Source organism: Anopheles coluzzii, chromosome 3, assembly GCF_943734685.1.
Source record: "Anopheles coluzzii chromosome 3, AcolN3, whole genome shotgun sequence".
Lineage (NCBI taxonomy): Eukaryota > Metazoa > Arthropoda > Insecta > Diptera > Culicidae > Anopheles > Anopheles coluzzii.
The window spans coordinates 52,900,319-52,912,194 of NC_064671.1; the positions used below are offsets into that span (position 1 = coordinate 52,900,319).

The 11,876-nt window shown below is 43.0% G+C and overlaps 1 protein-coding gene across 1 annotated transcript; it reads right to left on the reverse strand.

Annotated features, from left to right (window-relative positions):
• Positions 1–3,259: 3,259 nt before the first annotated feature.
• LOC120956077 (putative nuclease HARBI1) lies at positions 3,260–3,969 on the reverse strand. The gene has a single exon (XM_040377460.2). The coding sequence runs from the start codon at positions 3,869–3,871 to the stop codon at positions 3,260–3,262; it is 612 nt and encodes a 203-aa protein (XP_040233394.1). The 5' UTR covers positions 3,872–3,969.
• Between the last annotated feature and the right edge of the window lie 7,907 nt (positions 3,970–11,876).

Consider the following 11,876-nt stretch of genomic DNA (forward strand, 5'->3'; position numbering starts at 1 on the left):
GCGTTCTAGCATCATCTATGAAGTGTTCTACGTTGTTGCTTCCAATTACATTTAACTTTACTCTACGACTCTTCGAATCACAATTTTCTATATTGCCAGTCCACTTCAGTTTAAGGGGATCGCAATCTCCCTTTAGATCCAGTTTTTTTGCAATATTTTCCTCTAAAAGTGTTGATGAGGAACCTGGGTCAATGAGTGCGTATGTACTGACGGCTAAAGTCCCGTTTCGCAGGGTAACTGGCACTATCTGATAATATATTTTTTGTTTTTCCCTTGAAACTTCGTCATGTTGCAAATGATGATATGATGTTTGGGCGTTGCTTTCACTATGCATGATAGGATGGAGCTCCCTTAAATCTTCGTGGTGTTGATTTACCGATTGTGCTCTATTTTCGTTATGCATTAAGGGGTGGTGCGGTCCCGTACACCCGTTCACACCACAGCCCTTCCAGATTCTGCAATCAGTAAGCTTACGGTTCGTGAAGCGTAAACAGCCGTGACACAGACCAGCCCTTACTATTGTCTTCCATCTTTCGCTGATCGTCTTCGCTTTGAACGTTTCACACTGTGGTAACGAATGGTCGTTCGCGCATTCCACACAGCGCAGCTTTGACTTGTTATTTCGTTTTGGGATTCTTGAGGTTGCTTGCGTTCCAACTCCCCTTCGTGGATGCAAACATGATCTCGTCCCGCTGGTTTTATTACGCGTTGAATCTTACGAGCAGCGATTTTTAGCCATTCATTCACTTCATTGATCGTGGCATCTCTTTCCGACTCTGCCACGTCGAACCACTGAAGCTGGTACGACATCGGCAGTTTTGCCATAATGTCATCGATGAGTCTTGCATCGTTCAAATAGTGAGTGCAATTCAGAGCCGTTATGTTGGTTGTCTATGGCGCCAAATTATCTATGGCGACAAATTATCGATGGCGTCTGAAAGTTCTGGTATTTTGGACGTTTTATCAATACGCACCTTCAGCACGTCTTTAACCACATCGCGATACACCAATTCTGGCCTGCCGAAGGACTCTTCTAATCTATCGATGATTGCTGGAACGTTCTGCGGATCAAGCATCAAAGGTTTCACGCATTTCTCCGCTTCCCCTCGTAGGGAGCGCTGAATTCTGTGCAAATTCTCTAACTGCGAGAAATTTCCATGTTTTGATGTATCCAGCAGCGTTTTTTTAAACAGCGGCCAATCCTTAGGCTTCCCATCAAAACAGGGTAGTGAGAGAATGCTCTCCCTCTTTATGAGCACCTCAAGCTCCTTTTCACCATGGTTGGGCTCAATCGCTGCATTCTTCAGAGCTTTTACGAGCTCCTGTATAAGCGACCGATCGTTGTTGCCAGCCGTGGCCGGTTCTTCCATTTTCGAAGTGCTCGGACGTAGAACGCACTTGATACACAAAAAAGGTTCATCCGGCGTTGGGGGTACGCTAACCTTCGCGCACTCCAAGTGGAACCACCGGTCACAGTAGTCACACTGGACCATATGTTCCGTTTCTTCGTCCGGGTCGTGGCATAATCTACATGCCCCTTTCTTGTTGTCCACAAAAAAATCCTTCCTCGTGGTCGTTTTTATGGGCGCCGTCGTGGTCGCCCTTTTACGGCCAAGCTACACGTACCGGACGACATCGGACGATGCCATAAAACGTAGGACCGCAGACAAGAGATTCGCGTCGGGCCGGGCCGTGTCGGATCACAGCGGGCCGATTTTGTATGGGATTTGACAGTTGGCATTAACGGATTTATGGCATCGTCCGATGTCGTCCGGTACGTGTAGTTTGGCCGTTAGACACCGTCGTGGCCGTCTGGCTGGTATCTTGCTTCGTAGCCATTTCACCTGCTTCGTTGCGGGGTTACCGAGTACCGCTGATGTCGTCTGCCGGAATTCTCGATGAAATGCGATGGTCTGGCAGCGCCGTCCGTTGTAACACTGTCTGTGTTCAGGATACGATCATCCACCAGCTCCTATTCCTTCACCGGTCCGATCACGCTATCGGGTCTCGTACGAACCTCCTTGGTTCGCGGTACGTATCCGCACGCCTAGAGTCGTCTAAGCGTTTGGGAACTAACGGATGCTAGTTCCTCTCTGGAGCCACCAATTTGCCCGACCTCTCCGCCGCACCGACCAGCCGCAAAGGTAGCTGGTGCCTGGGTCCGCCGTGGAGACGAGCAGCAATTCGAACTATGTCCCGCTTCACTAACACCGCCAGGAACTCCGCCTTCGAGATCCCATTGGCAAAAGTTCGCGCCTCACAGCGACTGCCTTCCAGCTAGTTTCCCCAGGCTTTCGGGGGGCTATGCAGATGGAAGGGGAACCTTTACCGCAGAAACTCTCAAGAGGAGAAGCTCAAGGAGTAGAGAGTGAGCGAGCAGAGATCGGATTCGACTTCGCCTTTCTGCCTACTGGTGTCCGCCGAGGATTACCACTGGAGGGGTCCAATAGCGGATCAATAAGCTTTCGAAGATTATATCGTTTCGGGAGTGAAATAATATGTTGCGTTTCGTTTCTCTTGCTTAGCTCATTTTGTTTATTTTCAGTTAGGAAAGGGATGATTTTACAGCGTGTCTGTCTAGCGATGGATAACATCCTTTTCTAGGAAAAATATTCTTCCTTAGGCGAGGCGAAAAATATATTAGGATCCAACGCGATCCTCTACTACCGCGCCCTGGACACCTTTCTCTAACGCTAAATTATGTTTCTAATTCTGTGTAGTGCATACTAGGTTTTTATTAGGAAATTCCTGCCCTTAGTCGAAAAATGTCCTGATGAGGACGAAGGGAAAAATATTTATTCGAGGATCGAACGCAATCCTTTTTAATAGTGTACCGCATTCCTGCCGCATGCACTACCTAGTACGCTCCGATACTAGGCGCCTAGAACCATAGAGGATGCTCTATTCTAATTCACTTATCTGCCTATCGTACGCGCTACTACCACCATCACATACACAGCGCGTTCGCTCGCTTGTGCTCGCATCTGATAAGCCTGAGCGACAGTAGTGTTGTGAATGAACTGTGACTATGGGGGGAAATTCAATGCTTTTATTGTTCGTACTTATTTTATGTTATAGGTTTACTTAAATCTACGTACATATCCAATTTAAGGTGAATTTTAAACACCGTTTTCAAAGAAATAATTTTTGAAAATCTCCCTCACCCTATAAGCATCGCGTGAGGGATGATTATGACTATTTCTGATTACGGTAATACCAGTTGGATTTGTCCATCGTAGGATTTTGCGTGGTTTTTTTTTTAATTTGAGCAAATATTATGCAGCAAACAGCATGCTTGTACAATAATTGTTACATGATCAGGAGTCATTTGAAGCTCCGTCATTAGACACCGCCATATCTTAACCAGTATGCCAAAAGCACACTCAATAATCCGCCTCGCTCTTGCATGCATAAAATTAAATCTAATTTGCTCTGCCGATAAATTATTAAATGGATAGGGTTTGAGCAAATATGTTTTTAAAGGGTATCCTTGGTCCCCTAATAAAACGTATGGCATAGGTTCAATTGACCCTGGAAGTGGTTTCGCTGGAGGGATATTTAGCTCTCCATTCTCTATTGCTTGGTACAATGACGAGCTATTAAACACCCCACTGTCACTACGTCGTCCATATTCACCTACATCGATAAATATAAATTTTCCATGTGCATCAGCGACAGTTTGTAGATGCAAAGAAAAGTACTTTTTGTAGTTAAAGTAATCTGATACACTATTAGCCGGTGCTTTGATCATCACATGCTTGCCATCGATGCATCCGACGATGTTGGGAAAATTGTATTTTTGCCAAAACTCTCTGCTAATTTGTTGAAATTTTTCAGTTGTTGATACCGGCATGAATTCGTCTTTCATCATCTTCCAAATAGCATCGCAAGTTTCATACACTATTTTAGCTATTGCATTATGACAGATCCTAAAATCAAATGACAGAGCCCGAAAATTTGTTCCAGTAGATAAGAATCTAAAATTGAAAAAGTATGGTAAAAATAATAAATTATTTTTTTTGTGATATCAATTTTCAGAAAATTAAGTAAAAAAGCGGTGGAGATCTCTACGTGACACATATTCGAGGAAGTTAAATGAAATGAATCAGCCTTCAGGATCGGGTTATAAACATGTAGGTTGAAAATATTTTCAAGTTATGTCCTTCTTGAAGGATTGTTATGCGTCTAGGCCTCGAGAGGGAAATGTTCCAATCCGCAAAGGTAATACTCTATTATTCATTTTTTTATTGATGTTATTATTGAAGCGTTTCATTTTTTTTTATATTGAAGATCCTGTCAATGAGGAATACTTAGAATACGACTACAACAATAACGAGGTTGAACATCTAGATGAGGATGAATCGTATTCTATCTTCGATTCCGAATCATCAAGAACTGCGACAAACAGCCCTGCGCCGTCCAAAAAAAGAAAACAAACACAGGATCCGTTGCTAGAGGAGCTTCTTGAGGTAGAACGGTCAAAGCAGGAAACATTAAAAGCCCTTATCGAAACGCGGCCGAAAACATCATCAAATTATTTATTTTTTAATAGTTTGATTGAACCTGTATATGCTTTACCTTTACATGTTCAGCTACAGGTAAAAGAAAGCATCATGAATGTTGTTCATGACGCCATGTTACTTAATGAATAATTAAATACGTCCAAAAATTACAGCAAAAGTAAATAAATGCATTGAATTGGGTTTTTAAAATAAGATATACTGTACAATTAATGTGAATAACGTCATCATGAACATATCAACAGATTGGAATTCAATACAGGAAAGATTATAAATAAGATTGGAATCATTTTAATAGTAAACTCCGCATCAAAATATAATACTCAGTAAATAATTTACCTTAATGTGACTGAACAATCGCGAACGTTTCGGATATGATTTTGCGTGGGCTGAATATTTACCGATGTGTTTGAATTTCCAAAGTGCAAGAGAAAGTGTATTCATTATGTTGCCCTATTTATAATCTTTCTATGATTGCCACTCACGCGAGTGGCAACTCACCCGCTACTCATCATTTCCTACCGTGCTCATTCTCACTTGACGAAACTCACTTTCGTCAAGTTATCATTTGACATCCAAGCGGAGCGTCAACATACTCCCCCCCATGACAGAATGTCATAAACAAAAACAAACTACACGTGCTGCTAATCGGAAGGCTTCGCAACAGGCAACAAGCAAATTTTAGCTACTGGACGCGTAACTATTCCTTTTGCCGTTTTCAACTTCACTACACGCGTAAGCTGATCTTCTCCTGGGTGTACATCGATGATGCGAGCAAGTGGCCATCGGGTGATAGGGAGCGAATCGTCCGCAAGGATGACCAGTCTGCCAGGTACTATTTCGCTACGATTCACTACCTTATTATCCTTCTGCATTTCCTGCAGATATTCGGTTGTCCAATGCTTCCAAAAGCGTTGCACAAGCAATTGCCAGCTCTGCAATTCGTCTAACGTGTATGGTTTCAGTCGTGTGTAGTCGGGAACCGGGACAGCATGCATAGAAGAACCGAACAGGAAGTGCGCCGGCGTAAGCGCTGCCAAATCGTTGGGGTCATCCGTCATTGGCAACACTATCCGTCATCAGAATCCACTCCAGTTATGGAAAACGGCCGGCTCGGGGTGATGCGTTCATACGGGAGTTGACCAGTTTGTTGTTGTGTCAGCTGCGGATCCTGGCGAATGCAACGAAAGCAATTCCTCACTACGTTTTTTACTAGCCGACGTCCATCGAGTGGCCAATATTCCTCACGTATCCGGGAAAGTAGTAGTCTTCCCCCGCCATGCACCAGCTTCTCATGTATGTGCACCGCGATGAGATGAGCCAGCTGATGGTTTTTGGGAAGCAGGATGGGATGCTTGAACTGGTACGGTAGCTGTGCAAGTTTCAAGCGGCCTCCTACTCGTAATATTCCATCGTTGTCGAGAAACGGATTCAATCGCCGTAGAGGTGATTGTTTTCGTACCATTTCTCCCTTTTTCAGCAGTTGGATCTCTGATGAAAACTCGTGCTCTTGTGCCAGTTTACAAAGCACGATTTTAGCTGCTTCTATAGCCTCAGGGGTGATCGGTAATGCTGCTGAGGTAACTTGTGATGACTGTAGTGTACGTGTCTTGTGTTTTGTGTTGTGTATGAAACGTGTGCAGTATGCAATTATATGTACAGTATCGGACAGAAAGATAGGGCATTGGTTTTTTAACGCACCGTGCACCCGTTGGGCCAAGTTTATGTGTGGTTTGTATGTTATTTGTTATTTTGTTATTTGTTATTTATTAATTAAAATTCAACGGACCGCAAGTGGCCCACTTGAAGCGAATTCATTTACATTAGCATAGTCACATTTCGGTCATTCATTTGTCACGCTTAGTCTTAAGTAACATAATTAACATGTAAAAGGTCGCACGACACGAATACTATTTAACAATGCGGTGCGCGACATGTCAGGTTGATGACGATCACAAATAACATTAAACTCACGGCACATACGAATAAACGGATCAGAGGAGCCAAAGCGAGTGCGGCGTTCCTCCACGTCAAGTAGCGATCTAGCTCGGAGCGATCTCGGCGGGACATACATGTTGAGCCTCGAAAGAAGCGCGGGAGAATCGATCCGATTGTCAAGAAGTCCCGCGACAAACAGCCTCTGAGCGTTGCAGTTCCGCTGCTTCAGCGTCTCGATGCCAAGCAACGCACAGCGTCCCTCATAGTCCAGTTGGACACTCCAGGAGCGCAAAGCGAACCGCGTGAATTTGCGCTGGATCGACTCTAAACGAGCTAGGGGACGAGCAGCTGTAGGCCACCATACTACTGAAGCGTATTCTAACACTGGTCGCACCAAAGCACAATATAGCGTCTTGATGCATATCGGGTCAGTGATGTCTCGTGCTATTTGTTTTAGTAAGCCGATCAATTGGTTACCCTTAGTGACAACGTGCTCTAGCTGGTCGTGGAAGCTCAACTTTTCGTCAAGGAGCACTCCTAGATCCGTGACACAGCTTTTGCGACCAATGGTAGATCCATTTAACGCATAGTCATACACTAAGGGGCACCGCTTTCTCGCAAACGTAACGACAACACACTTCTCGACGCACAATTCAAGACCATTCAAAGAGCACCATGACTGGAAGGCACTTAGAGTGGCTTGAAGGCGGAGTTGGTCTGACCGGTCACGGATAGGCAGGAACAGCTTCGCGTCGTCTGCATACAATAGGTGGCCGTCAGGAGGGAGCAACCGTGTTACGTCATTCAGGAAAATGACAAACAGCAGCGGTCCAAGGTTACTCCCCTGCGGCACCCCCGAAGAAGCATCGATACGGCGCGACGTATGGGGTCCCATCTTCACGCAGTATGTGCGACCAGCAAGATAGGAGCGCATCCAGGCCAGCAGCTGCACGGGCAGACCAAGCGTTTCGAGCTTTGCGAGCAGCAAGGCGTGCGGAACGCTATCGAAGGCAGCCTTGATGTCCGTGTAGACTGCGTCGATCTGCGAGCCGGCATCGATGGTCCTGTGGCAGAGGCTAACGAACTCAACCAGGTTGGTGGTGGTTGAACGCTGAGGGACAAATCCATGTTGAGCTGTGCTAATGTAGTTCGAGGCAGCTGCGAGGAGAGGTTCGTACACCAGGAGCTCGAAGACCTTAGCGCAGGCACAAAGCGATGTAATGCCACGGTAATTACATGCATTTGATTTGTCCCCCTTTTTGTGCACTGGAACAAGCCACGAAGTTTTCCAGCAGGCAGGATGCACAAACGCAGCGAGTCGCGAAAAATCGAGGCCAGGATAGGCGCGATGGTGGTGCCACAACGCTTAAGCGTGGAAGCCGGGATCCCGTCAGGCCCTGGAGCAAACGAAGATTTCAGCCTGTCAATCGCTTTCGAGACTGAATACTCATCGATGATCGGCAAGTTCGGGGCCATAGCATCCACCGGTACGTTTGATAATGCGTCGGCTATCTGCCTCTCATCAGTTACAGCTGGAAGGAAGGTGGCGGCAAAGCGCGAGGCAAAAATATCACAAACTGCAGACGGATTGTTGCCGTTGCGCCCGTTGAAACTGACGGAGCTAGGAAAACCAGAGGATTTCCGACGATTGTTTGCGAAGTTCCACAGTACACGTGAATTGCCGCGGCAGCGCAAAACCGTACGCCGTACGTGCCCCAGGTAGCGGAACCTGTTATAGCGCCGATAGAGAGAGTGCGCAGTATTATAGTTGCGCAATGCAGCGGGACACCTACGCAACAAATAATCGCGATACGCGGCAGCTTTAGCCGTTTTGAGCCTGCGCAGCGTTCTGTCACCCCAAGGGAGGCCTCGTTTAGGTCGTTTCACCGGCGTGCATTCATTCAGGGCTTGCAACATGAACCGCTCAAAATCTTTCACAGCGAGGTCAAGAGTGGCGTAACGGGAACAATCGAAGACATTCGCGAACGAGGCGATCATGGGCAGGAGCCTGTTAAAGTCCGTCCTCGCGTAGTCAAGGCGTGATGTTAGCGCAGGAACGGCTGATTCCTCTCGTGGTAGCGGGATGGCCAACTCAAGCGCAGGGTGATAGGTGTCAATTGCTAACAGCGGGGTGAGGCAAAGTTCAAGCGGAAGGCAAACAGAAGCAACAGCATTATTTGCAAACACCAGGTCTAAGACGCGTCCGCTGGTGTTAAGATGACCATTGATCTGGAAAAGTCCGCTATGATGCATCTCGTCCATAAACAGAGCGGAGAGAGCCGATCGCGTACGTGGCTCATAATGCAGAAATGGCAAATCCGGATCATGCTGAGCGGCTGACCAGGAGACGAGAGGTTGGTTGAAGTCTCCTAACAGGAGTAAACCGTCTCCGGGATGCATAGTTGAGCATAATGAGCGAATGCAGTTTTCGATTTCACGGAGCGTGGCAGCATTTGCGGCAAGTCTAGGCGGGAGGTATGCAGCAATGATGAATAGTCGGGAATTGCCTAGTTGTATTACAACGCACACTAGCTCAAGCGATGGATGCACCGTTGTGTGTTCCCGTGACGTCAGAGACTGAGAGCACGCAATCAACACACCTCCACCGCCGGAACATGTACTGTTGTCAACACTACGATCGCATCGGTAGACTCGGAAGCTATTGTAGTGAACTTGTCATCACTTAGTGCCGTTCCTGACTAAAGACGGATTATATTTGCACTTTTATATAAACTCACTTTATTTTTGCCACTTTACTTAAACTTAATAGCGTGGTTGGCTTCTATTGATTTGCGAACTAAATTTTGCGCGGCGGACTGGACTGCGTGATTTTACTGATACAACAACTCTCTTCTAGCTACGCGCGAGCTTCCTTTTATACGAAATAATTACATTGCGCTTATGGGCATATTTAGCTTATCCGCTCCGTTATGCATGATTACAATTTATTATCCTGCTCTATCTATCGCATTATGCGTACGTGACTTTTTGCGTACATTAGGTAACATCGTCCTTCCATGTGTATTATCCTACTGCGCAATTGGATGAACTCTATTAAATTTTCCCTATTTATCTAGTTGGTTCGGATTAGAACATATTGCACTTTTATGTCTAATATTTGTGTGCATCTAATTACAGTAATTTATGTTCTGATAATGTTTAATCTAAAATTTTATACTTGTAAAAACTATTTCTTTTGAGTGTGTTGGTGAATACGATCACGCCACTTATCATGCTATTTCATTCTATCATTAGCTGTTTCATTCTAGCCTTAGTGCGGTTTGTGTCTAGGATGTAATGAATTTACTGCAGATAATTATAGCGGATGTTATACTAATAATTGTGTCTTTGCTATTCTAATCTAATTCTAATTTGCTAAGTCTAATAGTGTCGGGTGTCGAACCTATGCTACACCTCCCCCGTTTTTGTGAATAACGTAAGATTGAGTGAATGAGCGAAAGAATTGCGTTATTCATTTAGTTCTTGATTAATCTGTTCTTATGTACTGTTGTAGTCTTTTGCGTATGCTTATTCTTGATTGTACAATTTGGATCTTTAATATTCGTAATTATAAATGGACCTAAGTACAATGGATCTAAATTTTTTCTATTTTCATTTTTTAAGTATACCAAGTCTCCTATGCTTACATCTATGGGATTTATATGCTGATTTAATACTTTTTCTCTTTTTTCTTTTTCTATAATTATGTTCTTACGTGCAATCTCATTGGACTTTTGTAGTTTAAATTTCATTTCATTGTAATATTGTTCTATATTATAAACTGGATCGATTTTATGTTTATAAATTTCTTGTGGTAGATTTGCTGTTCTACCGAAAACTAATTCAAACGGAGTATATTTTGTTTCTGTATGTGGTGTTGTATTATAAACAAACTCATAAAATTTTATCCAATCATCCCAATCATCGTGATGATCATTAATAAATGCTCTAAGGTATTCATTTAAGCTTCTATGATTACGTTCTAGAGCTCCAATTGTTTGTGGATGATACGGCGTTGAAAATGTTTGTTTTATTTTTTAAATTTGGGTTATTTTACCTAACACCTCATTGTTATATTCCTATCCTTGGTCTGATCTAAGCTCCAAAAAGCTTCCATAAGTCAAGATAAAATGTTCAACCAATGCTTTCGCAATCGTGTTTGCTTCTTTGTTTTTAATTGGAATGATCACTATATATTTTGATAGGTCGCATTGAATCGTAATTGCATATCTGTTTTTATTTATTGTTTTGGGTAATGGACCAACTGTGTCAATTGATATGATGGTAAATGGTTTTGCTGGAGTTGATGTTATTATATATTTTTCTTTTGTGTGCTTATTTACTTACTACTTATTTATTTTTTTTTGCTGACTTTGCATATTTCACATTTCTGCACGTAACTTATTATATCTTGCTTCATATTATTCCATTTAAATTTTTCACGAATTTTTAAATATAATCTGTATTGCCCTATATGACCTCCTGTGGGTATGGCATGATATTCTTCCATTATTTTCAACTTTTCTTTCTCACTTGTTATCCATTTAGGTGGATCAAACAAAATTATCTCGTAACCGAAAATTGCTGTGTCTACTATTTCCTTTATGGTTAATTGAGAGTAATATTCGAATAATTTGTCCTCAACTGATATTGCTAACTTGTCTCGGTTAAATTTCTTAGCAATTTGGCATATATCTAGAAGAGCAAGTTCTATTTCTTGACTTCCATTTTGGCCTTTAGAATTGTTAAGAGGGATAACCCTTTTTCCAAGTTGCTTATTATAGTTGTGACTACATACTTTAATTTCTATTCCATTTCTTTTAACTTCTGACTTAATTTTCAAAATCTTATTAACTTCTGACGGTCTATCTGTCTTCCAAAATACTTGATTAGTTACTTCTTCTTTATTTCTTCCAGCTGTTGGTGTATCCTTTACTTTCTTTTGCGCCTTTACCATTGCTCTTGTGTTAACTACCATAATTGAATTATTTTTAATGCTTTTAATATCCTCCTCTTTAGTTTTTGGGATCAATTCTTTCAACTCATCTGAATTGTACACGATTCGTGATAATGCGTCTGCTGCAACATTACTTTTTCCAGCTACGAATTGTATTGTGAAATCAAATTCTTCCAGATCTAGTCTAATTCTGGTTAATTTTGACGTTGGATTTTTCATACCAAAGAGATAAACCAGTGGTCTATGGTCTGTTCTGATTGTAAATTTCCGTCCATAAACATATGGTTTAAAATGTTGCAATGACGCAAAGTTTGATGCGTCTGTAGTTATAATAAAATCTTTGCTAAAGTCTGGGTATTTAAGAATGGTTGGAGATAGCAGATGCTCCTTTAATGAATCAAATGCTGTTTGTTGTTCCTTTTTCCATTCAAAAAGTGTGCCTTTCTTTAATAAATCATTTA

What these genes read in the sequence shown, in the direction of transcription:
- LOC120956077 (XM_040377460.2), bottom strand. Translation starts at nt 3,871, where the DNA reads ATGATGAAAGACGAATTCATGCCGGTATCAACAACTGAAAAATTTCAA.